General features: G+C 39.3%; 1 protein-coding gene across 1 annotated transcript in view; it reads left to right on the forward strand.

Moving 5' to 3' along the window:
- Window positions 1-21100, forward strand: part of TUSC3 (tumor suppressor candidate 3) — a 165644-nt gene that overhangs the window by 76917 nt on the left and 67627 nt on the right. Inside the window, exons 3-5 of the mRNA XM_042470466.1 lie at window positions 3616-3733; window positions 9200-9340; window positions 11964-12104. Coding sequence (XP_042326400.1) covers window positions 3616-3733; window positions 9200-9340; window positions 11964-12104 — 400 coding nt within the window. The remainder of the gene's footprint in view (window positions 1-3615; window positions 3734-9199; window positions 9341-11963; window positions 12105-21100) is intronic.

The raw sequence follows: 21100 nt of genomic DNA on the forward strand, positions 1-21100 counted from the left end.
CTGGCTAGCACTTGGATGGCAGACTGCCAATGAATGCCAGGCACATTAGGTCACCCTCCTATATTTCAGAGGAAGGAAGTGACAAAAACAGCTATGAATATTCCTTGTTTAAGAAAACCCTATGAAATTCATGGGTCTCCATACGGTGACAAGCAACTTGAAGTCACATACAGTCACACACTCTTTTGTAGATATGTTGTAAGGCACAGTATGTCACATTTAGATTGCTGTATCAATGAACCTTGAAAACACCATTGTTGGACTTGGTTTGTGCACAGTTCTTACACCTGAAGAGACTGCAGATGTGGAAGAACAGATCATCAGTTGTTTTTTTCCAGCCATGCACATAGAGTTTCCTCATTTATCTCCCTCATCACTTATGTTTCTGCAATAGATGATCTGTGGTCACCAATGTATCATGTAATTCATAAAATAGAGGTATAATACAGTTGAGTGCTGTGGATCATGATCCTTTCCATACCAAGTAGGCAGGCAGGCAGACACAGCTCTGTGATGGGATGTACTTTTGAAGGACAGGCAAATGCAAGCCGACAGTTCTGCTGCAGAAGACTCCAGTTCCAGTAATTGTAATTCATTTTAGGTCACCCTCCTGTCTGTGTTCGGTTCATAAGAACAGTACATACTCTCCAGTATGCACAAATGAAATTAGGGACACTACTGCAGGCTTGGATCCATGGAAAGGAGGCAAGAAGATCAGTAGGCAGAGCAAGCAACAAGCTTTGACATAAGAAGTTTGAAAGCAAGCACTAATAAAAATGCAAGCAGAATAGATAATAATAATAATGATAATAATAATATAATTTATAGCCCGCCTTTTCACAGGGAATCAAGGCAGGTTACAACATCTAAAAACAGTGTATTACAAATCAAACCTAGTTAAAATTAATCAACCAGCCAACCCTAATTATAAAACTAAATTAGTTTTATAAAACTAAATTATAAAACTAAATTAGCCAGATAATTATATCTACCATATGTAATACCTATTCTGCCTATGTAGGCTAAGGGAGAGCAAGAGGCAGATTTTTTAAAAAAAATCTACATTCATTCTAGAATAAATTTATTCTAAAATAAATCAAATTAATAAATTCAATATTTTTCTGATTCATTCCAGTTAGCCAGGAGAGTAGAGCTCTTGAGGAGAGGAGACCTCTATTTTTAAAAACACCTCCAAGGCAACCTTGCTTTGCTTTTGATTCATTCAAGGGGTAAAGATCTTGTGTGCCCAACACTTGAGGGTGAAATCGCTGTGCTTTGTTTTTTAAAGACAGCTCTTTAATACAGAGCTCTTGAGGAGCATTTTTTGGAGTGACATTTCTTTAAAAGAAAGAAAGACACCCCCCCCCCAACACACAGCTCTTCAGTACAGCTTGTCTTCTCCAATACTGGGAGATCTTAGGAAGAAGGGATTGTTTTCTTCTTGTTCAAGCTACTCTTCAGTATAACTCTTGGGGAGATCTTTAGTGGGGCATTGTTTTTTAACAAAACCAAAAACAGCTCTTCAATATAGCTCTTCCCTAATGCTAGGAGATCTCCAAGGGAGATTCATTTTCTAGTAGTTTTGTTGTGTGGATGGGGGAATTGATCTTCAGGAGGAGATCTGGGAGATGTAGATTGTTCTTTTTTTCTTTTTTAAAAAAATGATGCTTCGGTTCTTTTCTAGCCCTGGGCTCCTCTTGGGTTGCTAATGAGAAGAGAAACCCTCCAGGAGAGCCTTGCTCTTTCAGTGGTTTTATTGTATAGGGGATGTGCCTGTGCTTTATCTGGTATACTTGTGGCTTAGAGGAGTGATCTTGGCCAGAAGATCTAGAGAGCATCATTCTTTTTTAACAGCTTATTTTCTGCTCATGAATGATGACTCCTGTCTGTGGCAAGCTGTGCCTTGGACAGACAGATTGCTGCATTTTGGCAGCAGTTTTTTGTTCTCATTTCTGGAGGCTTTGTGAGAGCACAAATGGGGTGGGGCCACACTGTCTTGAATCTTGATTTAAGACAATCAGTGGGGATTATTGCTGGGTAAATAAGTGTCAGAATGCACCTTTATGAAACATTCACAAAGACATTTATCTCGTTTTGTAATGGGGAATCCCTGACGCGAATAAAAAAGCAGTTCATATTAACTGGAGCATTTGTGTTTGTGAATTCTGTGTGATCATCTCATCACACAATTCCCTCATTATTTCTGTTTTCTTTGGCTAACATTGCAGAGAAAGTATCTTTGTGTGTATTAGAGAGCACAAACACATCTCTGGTGGAAAATGACACACACTGATCTTGGGGATGTTTTGATTGAGATTTCCTGCATGGCAGTGGTTGGACTGGATGGCCGTTGTGGTCTCTTCCAACTCTATGATTCAATGATTCAACGATTCTGACACCTTCATGCACAGAAGAACATGGTCAATATAGTTTTATGGAGGATTGCCATTTTCACATACAAGTATAATATAAAAGTATGTCTTTCCTCTTGATTCTAAGTACTGTCATTTGTGAACGTAATTTATGAGTGCTTTGGAAAATAAGAAACATTTTTTTGACTTTTCTATTTATAAAAGGAACAAATACAACTAGGTTATAATGACGTTATTGAGATGTAGTATAATAGAATATACTGCATCTCAACAACTATAATATAATATAATGCATGGAGCTGGGGGCCAAAGATGAGTTAAACAATGGAAATACAAAGTGGCTTGTCTGTCAGTAGGCACATGGATGCTTTCTACTGTACCGTGTAGAGAGAAGGAAAAGGTAATGGGAAGCTAAACTGATAGGATCTTTCAGGAGACAATTAGTATCCTGCTATCACTAACCCTTTAGAACACCCTGTGTGTGGACTTAGTAGTTATTTGTGCTGGAAGGAACATTATGCCTGGAGAATTTTCCATGGGTATAATGGGTTCCTCTACTACAGTGGAGTTGCCACCCCAGTTATTACTGAATTTTGTTTTGGCAGAGCTCCTCTCCACCAGAAGAAGCCAGTGGAAGGTTACTCCAGCCAGATCATAATCTGATCCAGCAGTCAACATTGGGACTGCTGGATTATTGTGAAGATAACTAAGGGGTGAAGCAGACAGGCAGCTTGGAACAGCCTCTGGCCACTCCAGCCTTGATTGGACCTGGATTGGCCAGGGACTGCAGCAACTGGATGGCCTTCTCTGAAAGTGGGCCACCACCGCTGTCCCACATGAGCCACTGGCAGGAGTGGATTCTTCCACTCCTTTTGTCAGAGGATTTGGGCCGCCTTAAGTGGACTTGGAGTGGCTTCCAGCAAATCTTGGGGCATGTGTCACCTGCATGCCATGCCCCCGAAGAGGCCAAAACCCGCACCTTTTGGCCCATCTCTTTGGGTCTTAAGATAATGTTTGTGAAGCACTTGATGGAGTTCAAAGTGATATAAATACTTATTTCTATTATGTCTATAAATGTTCCCCCCTTTCATTTCCAGATTCTTGAGTCTGATTTTAAGTTTATTTGTACAGATTCGTGATAACAGCTAAAACTTTTTTTAAATGTAAGATTACTCTATGCCGTTATTAAAGCTGTACTCAGTAACGAAGCTAAATAGGAACCTCTCTGTATTTGACTTTGCAGGCAGGCTAATGAAGAATATCAAGTCCTGGCTAATTCATGGCGCTACTCATCTGCATTTTCAAACAAACTTTTCTTCACTATCGTTGATTATGATGAAGGTGCTGACGTTTTCCAGCAGGTAAGACTATGGAATTCCTAATGATAAAACCGTTATGTGTAAATCTCTTTTTAAAGGGATATATTGTTGCACTTCATTGCCTTAACACTTCAGAAATGTTTTATGTACTTACTTAGGCTTTTTTTAAGGGTAAGCATAGAAGCACAGGTGATGGAGAGACAGTTTTTTACATCATATTTTATTATCTGTTCTATCACTAAAGATAAAAATACAATACTCTGTTGTGCTACTCAGAAAAATTAGCATACGTGTCAATTTTAGTCCACTTCAGAAACTTGTCTGATCCATTTTTAAAATTAGACATGGGCACAGAGTCCTCATGTTGTTTTGGTGGCCTTTGACCCTTCTACACTCCACAGATTCCTTTATCTGGTCGAAAAAATAACAACAACCATGTGAATTAGTAGGAGTCCTGGAAGTTTAGGACTGATGTGAAGCCTTTTCATGCTATAGAATTATAGCACTATGAACCCATTTTAATTGCCATTGCTCTTAGAAATATAGAATCATAGAGACCCAAGGACCATCCAGTCCAACCTCCTGCCATGCAGGAACTCACAATGAAAGCACCCCCAACAAATGGCCATCCAGCTTCTGTTTAAAGACCTCCAAAGAAGGAGACTCCACCACTCTCTGAGGGAGTGTGTTCCACTGTTGAACAGCTCTTACTGTCAGGAGGTTCCTCCTAATGCAGGGGTAGGCAACCTTTTTGAGCCGGGGGCCGGGTTGCTGTCCCTCAGACAACTGGGGGGCCGAAGCCAAAAAATAAATAATTAAATAATTTTTTAAAAATTAAATATATGAATAAACCAGGACAAATGTAGGACAGAATTTTTCAAATGGAAGACACTTTTATAAAAAAATGGAGGACATGCAAAAAAATTGCTGATTTTTTTTTAAAATGTTAATATAAATGCATGTTTCTGAGGCTTCTATAGACAATTGCCCCCCAAAGACCCCAGCGGCAATCGGCGGCAGGACCAGGCTGGGGCCGGTCCCAAGGCCTCACCGGGCTGCATCCGGCCCGCGGGCCGCAGGTTGCCTAATCCCTGTCCTAATGATTAGGTAGAATCTCCTTTCCTGTAGCTTGCATCCATTGTTCCATGTCCTATTCTCTGGAGCAGCAGAAAACAAGCTTGCTTTATCCTCAATATGACATACCCTCAAATATTTAAACAAGGCTATCATATCACCTCTTAACCTTTTCCTCTCCAGACTCAACATACCTACCTCCCCAAGTCTTTCCTCATAGGGCATGGTTTCCAGACCCTTCACCATTTTGGTACCCTTCTCTGCACACTTTCCAGCTTCTCAGCATCCTTTTTTGCATTGTGGTACCCAGAACTGGACACAGTATTCCAGGTGAGGCCTGTCCAAGGCAGAATAAAGTAGCACTGTTACTTCCCTTGATCTAGGCACTATACTTCTGTTGATACAGCCTAGAATCGCATTGGACTTTTTAGCTCCCTCATCACACTGTTGACTCATGTTCAACTTGTGGTCTACTAGGAGTCCTAGGTCCCTTTCACACATAGTCTCAAGACAGATGTCCCCCATCCTATATCTATGCCTTTCTTTTCTTTTCTTTCTTTCTTTCTTTTTTTCTTTTTTGCCCTAAGTGCAGTACCTTACATTTGTCTGTGTTGAAATTCATGTTGTTAGCTTTGATCCAGCTTTCTAATCTATTAATGTCATTTTGAATTGTGATTCTGTCCTCTGGGGTATTAGGGTATTAGCTATTCCTCCTAATTTGGTGTCATCTGCAAATTTGATAAGCATGCTCACTATTCTTTCATCTAAGTCATTGATAAAGATGTTGAATAGTACTGGTCCCAGGACAGGCACCCCACTGGCCAATTCTCTCCAGGATGAAGAAGAGCCATTGCTGAGAACTCTTTGTGTTCGGCCGGTCAACCAATTACAAATCCATTTAACAATTGCCTTGTTTAACTCACATTTCCCCATCTTCTCCACCATTTCCTTCTTCTTCTTTTTACTGCAAACATACCCCAAAAGCCCTTTTTATTGTTCTTAAACTCTTTAGCGCTTTAGCTTTTCTGACATTACCTTTACACACGCACACTATTTGAATTTTTCTTTGGTGATTTCTCCTTTTTCCATTTCTTATACTTGCCCAGTTAAAAACTTAGTTCTTTAGTCATCCTTCCTAGTTTCTTGAGACACCTTCCATTTTTCCTCCTTGTTGGAACAGTTTGAAATTGTGCCTTCAGTATCTTCCTTTTGAGAAACTCCCATCCATCCTTAACTCCCTTCTCTTCTACTATTCCTGACCACAGGATCACCCCCAGTATTTCCCTAAGTTTACTGAAATCAACTCTCCTAAAGTCTAGAATTCATGTTTGATTATGCCTGGCTTCTCTTTTTCACTGTATAACAAACTCAAGGACAACATGATCAATCCCACTTAAGATTCCACCATTTGCAGTCCATTAACCAAGTCAACCCTGTTGGATCTAAAATAGTTGACCCCCTTGCTGCCTGTTCCACCTTTTGGACAAAGAAATTGTCTTCCAGGCAAGAGAGGAATTTGCTAGACCTAGAGGTTTTGTCTGAGTTTAACTTCTAGCAAATATCAAGATAGTTGAAGTCACTCATCACTACTAAATCTCTCCTTTCTGAATGCGAGGTCATCTGTTCTAGAAGGGCATCATCCTACAGTAACATCCCTGTTGTTTCCCTCCCCTTTCATTTTTATCCAAATGCTCTCCACCTGGCTTCCAGGATACAAATTCTGGATCTCTTCACAGGTGTAAACATCCATGACATATAATTCTATTTGTCCTCCTTTCCTGTTTGGTTTGTTTCTCTTAAAAAGGTTACACTCCTCTATTACTATATTCCAATCATGAGACTTATCCCACCAATTCCAGTGATGCTTATTATATCATATTTGCTTTGTTGTCTAGGAGTTCAAGTTCATCCTGTTTATTTCCCATGCTCTGTGCATTACTGTAGAGACATCTAAGACCATGGATCCTCCCCTTTGCTTCCTGTATAAGGTTTTTTGCTTCTTAATTTTGGATCCTTGCACTGTTTGTCTTGTTCCCTCTATAGCAGTTTGACTATTATCTCCAGCCCTTGGTGAACTCCTGCCTTCCAAAATACCGTCTCCCTCCCACACAGACCTCAGTTTAAAGTCCTCCTGATCAAATTTTTGATACTATAGGCAAAATCATTTCTGTCAACTGGCACAAGGTGCAAACCATCCGTTGCCAGAAGTCCCCTCTCATGGAACTGCAGCCCATGATTCAAGAATCCAAATAGTTCTTGGTGACATCATCTGCAGAGCCAGTTGTTCATATCCGCTATTTTCCTCTCCCTTCCTGGACCATGCCCTTCAACTTTCAGCTTCCTACCTAGAGCCTCAAAATCCCTTCTGATATTCTGAAGGCTGTGACTTACAGTATCATTGGTTCTCACATGAACTAAAAGAAAGGGATAATGGTCAGTAGGCTTGACAGGTCTTGTCAGACTTTCCGTCACATCACAGATCTTTGCACACCTCCAGAGACCTCTCGTCAAGCCCACAAACCAGGATTCTGTACCCCTCAGCAAGGAGTCCCCCACATCCACTACCTGCCTCCTCTGAGGCTTAGCAGCAGCCATTCCCTATACTCATTCTACCAAGATCTCCTGCACTTCCCCAAGGGCTGTCCCTCCTACTCTCCCTCATCATTCCTGATAATGGAGAGGGCTTCAAATCAGTTCTATAGCTGCAAGCTCCCCGAACTATCCCTGGTGTTCCTAGTTCTGTGTGTGACATTCCTCCAATTGTCTACCTTCCATGTATGTGAAGTGACCTCCTCTCCAGAAACTTCATCTGTGTGTTCCCCAACAAGGACAGTCCGTTCTGTTCTGTCCAAGAAAACTTCTTGCTCCCTAATATGCAGAAATGTAGATACCTGGGCCTCCAGCTGCTGGACCTTCTCTTCCAACAAGGCTACCAACTTCCACTTAGTGAAGTTCCCCACATCCATAGGCAAGAATACAAGCATCCAATAAGTGTTATAGGTGACTACAGCAGCTCCCTCACTGTCCATCCTGAGATGCCTTAAGGAGGCACTGAAACAGGACTGTGAGCTTCCCCCTCAAAAACTGCCTATTAAACACACAGGTAAACAACTCCTGTTGCCCTGGCTTGTTCCCCAAGCTCTGTCGCTGAGCTCAAGTGACTGGCTGTATCACAATACAGAGAGCCCTTGGCTGCTAGCTCCTTCCCAAGGCAAGTCTCTGACTCGCTTTGTCTGAGCAAAAGCCCTCCACAGGCCCCTTAAAGAAATAAAATAGTTAAAAGTAAAGGAGAAGCCCTGAAACAAATCCCTCAGATCACCCTCTGCTCTAAGCTTCCCTTTACTGTAAAATTTCATGTGTCGCTAGGCATTTGCCTCTGGCAGGGGTTACAAAGGCTAGGCTGTTAGCCCCAACCTAGTGACTCACAGAAATTCCACCTCTTCAGGAAAACACACTCACAAATGTTTTTTTTTGGGGGGGGGGACTCACCCAGTCAAAATGGCTGCCGAGACTCCTCTCTCCCTCTTCTCCCTGGAAAGGATTTGTGGGTTTTGTAGTTTCATGGTGAACTAGAGCTCTCTTGCTAAGAATTCTAAACAACACTCTCTGAACTGCAAATCCATGGATTCTGCAGGATGGATCCATAGCAGTTAAAGTGGAGTCCTAGTGCTATAATTGTAGTGTGAAAGGGCTCATGGTCCTGAGCAATGTAGTTCACATAGAGACAAGTCTCTTGGCCCATTGACTTAAAAACAAACAAGCCTTACTTGTGCAGCTGACAAAATAACTTGTGATCTGGTTCCACAAGGCTATATGTTGCCTTCTGAAAATTTTCCCTTCTCCAATTATTTTTTAGCATTTTCTTGCACTTCATAGTTTGCTACTTCATAACATATTGGATTGCCAACAGTTACTCAGTGACAGTGGAGATTACACTGTACTTGGAATAAATCCAATTGTTTAACATCCAGCTTGATTATTGTACATAAATTGAATCTGCACTATTTAAATAATGTATTTATGTAACATAATTTAGTTGTGTAGTGAGCATGCAGCTCTGGTAATGAAGGTGGCTGTGCATATATATATCATTAGAGGCAATCATGTTCTATCTTTGTTGGTAGCAAAGTGTTCTGCTTACCCCACCTTTATCTCAAATTTCAATATAACCTTATTTATCCACATCTCTCAGAGTCTGATAGGTATAATAAGATATTGCCTTTCATTAGTGACAGATAATGATAACATTTAGCATTTATGTAGCATCCAGACGCTTTCAAATGCATTACGTTAGTGGCTCTTCATGTGAGTCCAACTAGTTAGATCTTACATGCTGTGTTCTTAGATACAGTAACTGTTATCTAAAAGACTGAGAAAGACCAAGAACAGATATGCTTGTTTAATATTTGATGGCATCTTCATTGTCTCTTGTAGCTCAATATGAACTCTGCTCCTACGTTCATGCATTTCCCTCCAAAAGGTAAGCCCAAGAGAGCTGACACATTTGACCTGCAGAGAATTGGATTCGCAGCAGAACAGTTAGCTAAGTGGATAGCTGACAGAACTGATGTTCATGTAAGTCACTTGACAAAAGTAAAGAGACTGGTCCACACTTATCTCCATGTTCTGTGACAGTTGACCCTAGGAGCTGCCCAATACCTTCAAATGACTTTTTCCCATAAGAGTGCTCCACAAAAAGTATTAAAATAATAATAAAAAACAGCTCTACTAATCCATCACTCTTAACTCAGAAAAACAATTAGAATGTATTTCAATCTTGCTTTGGTAGCTAAAATATTAATCTGGCTGTCTTCTAGCAGAACATGAGAAATGATAGTGTACCAATTACTTGATTAATATGAGCACATACTTGAAATATTACTTAATGCAAGTAATAACCTGCGTTTTAATGCTATAGAAGTGCATTTTTAATGCTGTAGAAGTGTAATTGGTATATATGTGCAAAAACTTTAACTGTATACAGATGAAGTGCATACATTAAACTATTTCTTTAAAAGGAAAAGTAGAAATCTCTTCAGAATTAATATAGCAGTGTATCATGATGAGAGAATCCCAATAAAACAGCTCTAAGAAGTGAGACACAGTTGGAAGGGGGTGTGGGAGGGGAACTTGACTTCACTTCTGAAATCATACTTATCTGTATGCCTGAAAAATATGGGACAAAACTCACCAGGGAGTTCTTTCATACAAACTCACTGAAATGAATAAAGACTGCGCAAGAGCTTCTGTGCTGCCATAGAATTCTCTTTCATTTCACCAGATCTTGTGTGGGAGAACTTCCCAGTTGAAGCTCAGTCATCTTGTCCCCCTAATTTAGACTAACAACTCTTTAGTCAGGGTCTATCATTTGTATACACTATAGTACCTTGAACACCTACTACTGTCTAAATGTGGTTTAATACTTAGAGGACACTTCACTTAGTAAGCTAGAGCAAATTTTATTCTTGATCTCTCTCTCTCTCCATTAACTAAACAGATGCAGGAAATTCCTGCGTCCACCCAAATACAACTAAGTCCACTGCCACCTAGTAACTAGGCCATGTAAAGGCATTATCCACACAATAACAGTATAAACATTCAGGATAATGTTTGTAGAAAAACAGTATACATATAGTGTCTATGAGCAATGTGCTTAACCTTTCATACTAGACTTCATACTAGACCATAGGAAAACAAGTTGCATTTCACAGTGATGTCTTCAAACAATCAGGCAATAAGTAAGAGAGAGAAAGACAATGACATTCAGAATATTCTACCAAGAGAGCACACATTGCAAAATATTCTGTGAGCTGAATGTTTCTGGTTTTTCCACGTGAAAAATTGTAATTTCAATTGGTTTCCAAATTTCTCTGTTCTTGGTCTGTTGTGATGGTGGTAGTAGTGGTTGTGTTGCATTCCTCCCCTTCTTCTATCTCTTTTCCTCCATTATTGTAAACTTTTCCCTTTCTTTCTTTCTTTCTTTCTTTCTTTGGTTAATGTTATGCTGTTGCCTGTATTCCTCATCCCCCCACTAAATATGGCTATCTTCCTATCCATGCAGGCAGAGGCATATGCATGTAATTCTGTTAGAACCCTTTGTTCCAATGATGTCTTATATTGCAGAATGGGGAACATTTTTAGCCCCTACTTATAGTTTCCACTATAAAAGGCCACATTATGAAGGACTCAGAGATTTTATGTACAGTTTGTTGGCACAATGACTTGCTGGTCCCAACAGCCAGTCCAACTAAACACACACTTGTCTTTTCTTTATTCATTCACATATTACATTTTTGTAGTGATTGGGACAGGTAAGATAACGAAGATATTATTTCCCTCCAACCCATGGCAAATGTGAATTTGCAATATTTTTTATTAATATATAAAAAAGATAGTAGAGATGGCTAGTCTGCCGTTAGACAGGGCTATTTTGCCTTTAGCTTATAAGGTTGTGTTTGCAAGTACATAAAGCTAAATTTATTGAGTTCACTTTCTGAATACAGAAAATCAATATTTTTGAATACCCAGTTCATATTGCCTTATTTAATTTGTCTCTGAATAATGTGATATAACGTAACCTGACTGTCTTGGGAAAATTGGGTAGTACTTTCATATGATTAGCTAAAAACCTGATAGTATTAGTCAGCAAGTATTTCAGTCCAGAAATAAAGATAAACACACTTTGACATTCTTGTAACATCAAAAATCCACCAAACACTGATACCCGTATGAGGCCAACCAAAATGCACAATATATATGTTTTTATTGGATTTGCTAAATGGCCGACATGGCTACCCTTGATTTTTTATTATTATTATTATTATTACTTTCTTGGTTTGGTATACTCTTTAAAAGTAATAATTTCCCCTCTCCCAAGTTAAAAAAAAAATAGCAGTTAAGTGTGTGTGCCATTCTTTCTGAGTAGAATGTATAGGAGTACAAGATTCATTCACTTGTAGAAATAGCACAGTTTGACACCACTTTAAGTGCTGTATCTCCATCCTGTGAAATCCTGGGATCTGTAGTTTTACAAGGCCTTTGGCCTTCTCTGCCAAAGAGTGCTACTGCCTCACAAAACTACCAGTCCCAGGATTCTAAAGGATGGATCTAGGGCAGTTCAAGTGGTGTCACTATCAACCTATATACTGTTACATCTGTAAGTTGGATAATACTTACCATATTTTTTTTTATTTTCCAGATTAGAGTATTCAGACCACCAAACTATTCAGGTACAATTGCACTGGCCCTCCTGGTGTCTCTGGTCGGTGGCTTGCTCTACTTACGGAGAAATAACTTGGAGTTTATCTACAACAAGACGGGCTGGGCAATGGCAGCACTGGTATGCTGATGTTTGAAAATGTTTCAAAGTTCAATAACTTATTTGTTGATATAAAAAAGGTCTCAAGTCTCATTTGCACTGTTAATGAGAAAGCACTGCATTAATAAATAGGTTAGAGAGGCAGCAATGATTATGAAATCATAAGAGGAACAGCTGGGCCAAACCTCAAGGGTAGTACACATGACTACAGTTGTTGGTAGGAGCATGCAATTATGAGGTTGCCAATACCCTGACTAATTGTAATTGGTTCCAGTGTTGTTGGTGGAAATTGGTTAAATTGATACTCTCTTCTCAAGTTCAAAGGCATTCAACTTACAGCTAGCTATTGCTTTGAAATAGAAGGTCAATGTTTATGCAATTGAAACAAGGATTATGCAGTTTCATTGGGTATTTTAATAATAATAATAATAAATTGTTTATTAACCGCTTTTCCCAAGATCAAAGCGGTGTACAAGTGTCAGTAAAGACAGTCAGTAAAAAGGATATGTCTTAGGAACTGAAATTTGTAAGATGCTGGGCTCCTCAAAAGATGACATGAAAAATATGGCAAAATAAGTTTATTATACCAAGCATAGTTTCCATGCCGTCTTTCTAGACCTGTTATGTTCTTACCATGTGCTGGGCATGCTAAGTGATTAAATTTGTATAATGTCTTCTACAAACCTTTTCCTCTGAGGCCATTGCTTTACCTATCCCATGAGAATATTACTTTAGCTACTTAAACCTATCATTGAAAAATCTTGATTTAATTTTCTCCACTCATTATCCTTATAATGAGTTTGGGCTCCTGGAATTTTTATTACATTACTTTTGTTGCCTTTAAAAAAAAAACTCGGCAATCCTGAAAACAGTCAAATTATGGACATAGGTGAATTTCAGTTTGTGGACCTCTATCATTGAGAATAGTACCTTTATTCCCCCCTTTGTGTTAAATTTTGCAACTGTATCATATTATATACTCCGAATGTGGAGGCCTCTGTGTTCCCTAGGCAGAAATATGGCATTTGTGTTATAACTGAACTATTTTATGAACAAAATAAGCTAGAATGTGGGAATGGGTGCTTTTCCAGTAGGTGAAACTATGTTGGGCCTACAAAATGAAGACATTAGTCTAGAAATTGAGGGGTATTGGGAGTATCATAAGGAGCAGGGTGTGAGTCTAATAAAACCCTAGCTTATGCTTATGCACCAAAGGTTTTACTCATGATGTCAGGAAGTCAAAAAGAGCTACTGGATGTTCAAATGTAGTGAATTTGACTGTGCATTGAAAAATAACATGTTTCTGAAAGATCATTTGGTACTGTATTTTCTGGCGTATAAGACTACTTTTTAACCCAGGAAAATCTTCTCAAAAGTCGGGGGTCGTCTTATACACTGGGTATCATCTTATAGGGCAGATGCTGAAACTTCCGAGCCACCGCATATGGTGGGGGGAGCTCAAAAACAGCCATGGCCACATCCCCACCATATGCAACGATCGTATGAAAGCAGCTACCGCTCTGATAGTCTTGGAGACAGGGAGGGCTGGGCAGGCAGGGAGAGCTGACCAATCCAACAGGCTTTGTATATAACAAGGTTTCCTGCTAAGTACCTACATGTCATAAGCATTTGAATTAAAATTACCATATTGAAATCAAATCTGATTTTTTAAAATTTTTATTTGGTGTGCGTTGGAAGAGGGGTAGTCTTATATGGTGAGTATATTCCAAACTCTATATTTTAACTGGAAAAGTTGGGGGTCGCCTTATACGCCCAGTCGTCTTATATGCCGGAAAATACGGTAGATAAATCTAGAACAAAAGTTACTGTAGGCGTTTGAGTAGAATCTAATCAAGAGGGCATTTGTATGTATTTGATTGTCCTTTGAATACTGTAGCAGGCTAACAAGTTAGAAGATGCCCAGGTCATGGATATTAATTACAGTAAAGACTTGTGTGCTAGTGTACTGACATTAGGATCCTTGTTCTTCTAGTTCCTATGAAACTTTGACTCATGTAACCTTGCTAAGAGCAACTCCATATATAAGACAAGATGCTGGCAACCAAAATATTGATTTTGTGTCTACATCATGATTGAGGTTCAAGGTCTCCAGGATGTGGCCCTGCTTCTTGTGGAAGATAGTTCCACAAATTTCTGCTGGTATTTTTCTTTGCCCTTTGCAGCTTCTGAATGCATAAATGTAAAACAAGAGAATTGTTTTTGGTTCTCTTAATTTAAGGAGCAAGTTGGATAAGGTAGCTGCAGAACTATGTGTCAATCAAAATGGCTGCTGATTTTCTAGCAAGTTTTAGAATGGGGATTAAAAGTGTAGCTTTGGAAAACAAAAGTGTTGATTTGTGTTTTGTCGGGCTTTCAGGCTATGGAAGAGTTTATTCCTGATGTTTCTCCAGCATCTGTGGCTGGCATCTTTAGAGAATGGTGGCATGGAGGCGTGGGGGTATATATGCTATGTGACCGTTGGTTGAGAGGAAGTGATTTGCATGTTAATTTGTGTGTTGGTATGTTGGTAAATAGCAGGGCCTCAGGGTGGGAGGATATATAAGGAGAATTTGTATCTACAGTGTGCCCACGTCATATGTGGACACACCATATGCAGACACACTAGAGAGCCCGCAGGAGCACGCGGGACGCAAGGGGCACCATGCACGAGCACCATTATTTTCAATGGGTCTCGAGCATACACATTTTTTTTACGTGGGGGAGCAGCGGAATGGATCCCCCACGTAAAAAAGGGTGCACTGTATTTAATTAGTATCCATTGTCCGCTGGGAAACCCCCAACCCTGGGTGATGTTCATTTGCATGTGCTGAGTCTTGATTTTGGTGTTTTTCAGGACTGGTAGACAAACTTTGTTTACTTTAAGGGTTTCTCCTTTCCTGTTGAAGTTGGACAGGTGTTTATGGATTTCAATGGCTTCCCTCTTCATTTTGACCTGATAGTTGTTGACATGGTCCAGAATTTCAGTGTTTTCAAATAGCATTTTATGCCCTGGATGGTTTATAATGTATTCTGATTTTGCTGGCTGACCATGTCTGCAGTGTCTCTTGTGTTTCTTGATTCATGTTTGGACACTGTGTTTGGTGGTCCATATGTTGAAGTGTTGAAGTTTCCTCATCAGGAACACTACCCTTTTTTTTACCTTGGTGGTTTACCGTGGTTTGAGAGCTAGCATGTTGTAGTGATTTGAGTGTTGAGACTATGGTTCAAATTCTTATATGCTATGAAAACCTATTGGGTGACTTTGGGCATTCTCAGCCTCAGAGGAAGGCAAAGGCAAATCCCCTCTGAACAAATTCTACAAAGAAAATCCCTTGATAAATTCACTTTAGGATTGCTAAAAGTCAGAAATCACTTGAAGGCACACAACAGTGACACAGTAGCTCACTAGGAAGAAATAGATAATATGAAGCAGCAGGGGATTAGAACTGTAAATGAACAAAGAATAACAGTGAAACATTAAGACAATGTGACATTTAGATATAAGATTGTGTGCCTATACTATCTAGTTACTTGTTGCATAAATTTGGATAAGAACAATATTAATCGATCTGTTTAGATGTGGAAGCAAACAACTGTTTTGGTCTTGTATTAGCCTTATACAGTTTATGGATTTTTAGTTTCCGCCTAAAAAGTCAGCTAAACTTATTTCTAAACTGTTTTTAATCGCCTTAGCAATTTCAAGAACCATGTTTCTTGTGTTTGCAAGAAAGGAGACAAACATGGATTTGTTGTTCAAGAAAATGACATTTAAAGCTCACTTGGGACTTCAAAGTAGGTTTGTGGTTCTTTAGAGACTCAGGGAGCTGCCACGGGCCCAGCTAGATCAGTCCATCTAGATCAGTCCAGCAAATGGCAGTAGCTCTCCAGGATTTCAGTCTAGAGTCTCTTTCTCAGTAATAGTTGGACGTGCTAGGGGTCAAATACAGATAGTCTGCAAGTGAAGCTCTGGCCTTCAATTCTGTCTTTCCAGTTGCCTATTCACATATGATGACCCCATGAATTTGATAGGGTCTTCTTAGGCTTGGAATAATCAGAGATGGTTTTGCCAGTTCTTTCCTCAGAAATATTGCTTACAGGACCTGGCATTTGTTGGTGGTCTGCCATCCAAGTACTTACAAGGTCTTATCCTGCTTAGTTTTCAAGATCAGATGGGATCTGATGCCTTTAAGGTATAAGGGTGTTTTTATTTATTCTTATTTGAAGCCCTCTTTCTTTTGACAACTCCATTTTAAATATTGTAAAGACATTCTGTAACAGGGATGGGCAATGTATGGCTTATGGGCCACATGTGAACCTCCAGGGCCCCCAGTGATCAAAAATACTTTTTGCAATAATTTTTGTTTCCATGGGGTTTTCCCCAAAAAATGCCCCAAAATCACTTGACCCCGAGAGGTCAAAAACAATTTTTGCAATTATTTTTGTTTTCATGGTTTTCCCCCCCCCAAAATGCCCCCAAATTCACTTGGCCCTCAGAGCTCAAAAACAATTTTTGCAATTATTTTTGTTTTCATGGTTGTTGTTTTTTCCAAAATGACCCAAAATTCACTTGGCCCCCAGAGGTCAAAAACAATTTTGAAGGGGGAGGGGGGAATCAAAAATTGATTTTGGACTAAAATATCTACTAGGAGGCATGGTTTACATTTCCACCACACAATGCGCCCTTGGTTTACGCGGGGGATCCGTTCCGAATCCCCCCCGTAAGCCAAATACCGCGTATGCTCAAGTCTCATTCAAGTGAATGGGGCTCGTGCATGTGGTGGCATGGCAGCATGTGCATGCCATGGGTGCACACCCTATTCATCCAAATGGGATGCACCGCCCCTTGCATCCCACACAGCTTTGCACATAAGCTCAAAGCCGCATGTAGCAGCTGTATTTTGCAGGCCCTCTAGGCCAGCTCAAGAGAGGCATTTTTAAAAATGCCAAAGATGGTTAAAAAAATAACTCCATACTCCCTAGAAGCATTTGGTGGTACTTTTTCTTTTAGCAGGAAAAGATACAGCCTTCCGATTTTCTAGAGGGCTAATTCAGACTCCATTTCTTCCTCAGTTGCACACCCCTCTTATGGAGAAACACTGAGCTACTTTTTAATGACAATATGTTAAATACAACATTTGCAAAATTGGGTAATACTAATGCAAAATATAATTCTGCCTTGCTATCAGGTAGACATGTTCAGAAGAGGACCCTGAGTCAAACACCTACCTATCTCAGTTACTGTTCTGCTGTGCCCCATTCTCACACTAGATGACTCAGTGAATGACGTCCTCAAGAGGCAGAGGCTGTTGCTGCAGTTGCTGCTTACCATGATGCAGAAACAGAGTCAGTCAGAAGCAGGTGTTAATAGAGCTGATTTATTTATTTACTTGAAATTATGTCTCTCAGATTGTCTAAATGGCTTGCCTACTTGAATCTTTTCAACAAAGACAGAAATGATTCTGGTACTGGTGACAGTAGAAGACCACTTGCTCTTGACAATAATAGTTAATTTTACTTCTAAAACATTAAGCCTGGTTGGTGATGCACTAGCCACCAATGGTGATTAATAAATTGGAAACGTTGTTGCCATCCCATTCCGAAATTCATTTTGTCCTTTTCCTTCCATTAGAATTATGGAGTTCAAGTTAGGATTCTTGAGTGGGGACATTGGCAACAGTGTGGCAGTGCCTTCCTAGCAGTGTTGTTCTCTCCTCACATATCTCTCTGTCCCCTTCCATCACATGTTAACTCCAGTACAATTGTTGGTGCTGGCTGAATACTGAATTTGGGTTAAGAGGAACTTTGTTCCAGTCTCTTGATCGGTCATGTCATTCTGCCTGAAGATAGTTTAGGTAATTACCTAAAGATACCTTAGCTAAGCTACCTTTCTCTTCTTGGAATAAAGTGGGTCAACCATAAATATAGTGCTTGAGTTCTTTGGATGAAGAGTGGAATAAAAGTATTATTAGGGACCATAAAATATCCATAAAATGATTTGAACATATGCAGAGATATTAGTGGCAAATAACAAATTGGATAACAGCATCACAGAGAACACCACTAATGGGATTCAGAGGATTTGATGGCTTAAAAAAAATACACCCTACATTAAATTTTATCATGGCGCTGCAACTTAAAGTACTAAAATAAAGAGAAGCTATATATTCCAAAATCAGAAGGGCTTGATTAGTTATTTCTGTATTGAAGTACAGGATCATATCCATTTATCATGCATTTCTTCTGTGAAGTTGTGAACAGAATTTGAGGATTTACTTCAAATTACTTTTTGAAGTAATTTAGTTTGAAAAGTAATTCATTGCAGTTATTAATCTAAGGTCTCTGAAATTAGTTACTTTAAAAAGTAACTTTTTAAGTAAAGTAAAAAAAGTAAAAAAACAACAACAACAAGAACCTTGAATGCTACAAGATGCTGGCCTATTGTACAAAACACAAGGAAACAATATGTAAAAGAAAATAAATGAGCTTCGGCAATCTGAAAACAAACCAAGGCAACTGGGAAAAACTGAAATGAAAAGCAGCTTTTCCTGTGAGTCGAGATTGCTCCATTTTTATACATTCTGTTCCTCTAACCATCCAGATACAGATCTGGAGGATTCATATAATGGTGTAAATTCACTTTGCCTCCTGGTAGTATGTAAATTCAAATGACCCATTAAAGTTCCCTATTAGCTTCCCCATTAATTGTGTTCTAGCCTGTTACATTAAATAAATAATTCATTAAGGTGGTGAGAAGAAGGTTCAGTTCAGTTTATGAAACAGTTGAAACAGGGTGCCAGGCTTTAGATATGTGCTTGTCGAAACCACTCTGCTCTTGATTCATGTCAATCAATGGGCATCTTGCCTTTGGAAGGTGTTTGCAGCCTCAAAAATCTTTAAACTCAAGCTTCATGCTTGCTCTGTTTCAGTCCTGGGAATGGGATTAGCATAAGTATGTATATTATGTATTTTTAGCCTCACTAAACTTTAGGATGACTAACAGAATCATTAATTTGTTGGGGAGCATGCACACTGTGGAGGAAACAAAGTCCACTCTGTTTCATTCTTATTGCTTTATAGATAGAAGGATAATAGGAGCTTCACTACAACTCACAGGTATGGAATAGTGATTTCATTTTAACACTCCACATTCAGTGGTTTGGCCTTTTTCTGCCGTAGTATCTCAATGAAGGTGGAAACAACACAATGGTGAAAATGTGTTATAAAGAGAAAATAATGGCATATTGTCTGAAACAAGGCCATTTTGAGGTTTGCGCAATCCTCTACACCAAGGTTTAAGGTTTGAGTCCCCATTCCAACTGCACACTTACCTGACAGCAGTGGATAGATTTAAAAAGTTGGCTGCTATTTTAAATTTACCACTGTTTCTGAGAATCCTGGATGTAGCTTTACTCTGGGACATTATGCGAAATTTAAACAGCTATGGCAGCTAAGAGTGGCTGGAAAAATGGCCCATGAGCAGGCATTGTTGGCAGCAGGTCATATTGGTGTCCTTTGGTTTGAACATCTGTCCCCATGTAGTGGGTGCTGACACCCAATTTACACTGCCATTTAATCAAGACTGGTCTTGGTTTTGTAAAGCCATTGGCAGGGGCTAATAATTGCCAGGTTTAACAAAACCTGAGAATGGTCATGAGGCAGACCTGAGTCTGCATCTGTAAGCTTTCTTCATTTCTCAATGATGTACATAGTTTGCATTCAAGTCTTTCTGAGTCCATATATAGGAAACATTTTTGCACAGTTTTTTTGCACAGAGAATGCTGCTTTCTGTGCAAAAATCTAATCACATCTAAATTTTGTTGACAAGATCATTAGAAAGAAAAAAACCCTTTTCATTGAGTCTTAGAAAATGGAAAAAATATTCTTTACTTAGTCTATTTGTTTAGCCTATATGCAGTAGTAGAATTCAGAGTGAGCAGATAATAAGGGAATAGAACAACAGCAAAAATCATCTCATTATGTCAGGACTCTACAAGTGCTAGACTTACTACACACATAGACATTTTTGATGGACATTTTGATAGGCCTATAAACAATTCTGCTTGGAAGATTGATTATGAGTAGTAGAAAGTACAAGCCCCCTACCCCTTATATCACCATGACATTCATGGATGGTACTCCTACATCTGTGTGATAGTGCTGCGATGGTTACCTGCCAGCCACTGTTATTCTCCCTCTAGAACATTACTATTTTTTGACATTCTTGCAGGAAGGACTTGCAAGCAGTTCTATCCTGGCCGTTAGTCCTGATGCATTGTCTTGACATAACCATGTTTTAATGGAGAGAATAATGGAGGCTGGCATTGAGCTTCAGTGAGGCATTCTGTTATCACTGCCATACCTGCTCCTAAAAAAAATGACTTCTCCCATCTATCTTGATATTTCAGCACCCAGAAAACAATGGTTCAAAACTGTGGTTTCAAATCTTTTCATATGTGATTGATTTTACAAGCATTCTATCCAGCAGACTCATACAGGGTGATTGGGTCTTTCCAATAGTCTGGACCCAAGTCATATAACACTTGATAGGTCATAACTGGCACTTTAAATTGTGTCTGGAAGTGGATTAATAGTCAGTGGAGTTGTTTTAACAGGCAAGTTATACGTTCCCTGTAACCAGCTTTAGTTAGCAGGCTGGGCATAGCATTTTAGATGTGCTGATGTTCTAAATGGTTACCTAAGACTGTCCTATATAGAGTGAATTATAGTAATTCAAGTTGGATATAGTTAAGGCATGTATCCCCTTGGCTAATGGACTAACACATTTTATTTGACATAAGTTTTCATGAGCTGCAGCCCATATCATCACATGGATTCTTCATATATTTCTGTTACTTTTTTAATTTTTCAGCTGACACTCTAAAATGTATTATTTATTATCTTTCGCTCGGCACTGGTGATCACTGTTTTCTTTTAGGTTCAGTATACCATATGTCTTACGTCAACTAATATCTTGACTGAGACTTTGCAGTTTTCATTGCCATAAATTTAATTCATGA

Source organism: Sceloporus undulatus, chromosome 5 (genome assembly GCF_019175285.1).
Source record: "Sceloporus undulatus isolate JIND9_A2432 ecotype Alabama chromosome 5, SceUnd_v1.1, whole genome shotgun sequence".
NCBI lineage: Eukaryota > Metazoa > Chordata > Lepidosauria > Squamata > Phrynosomatidae > Sceloporus > Sceloporus undulatus.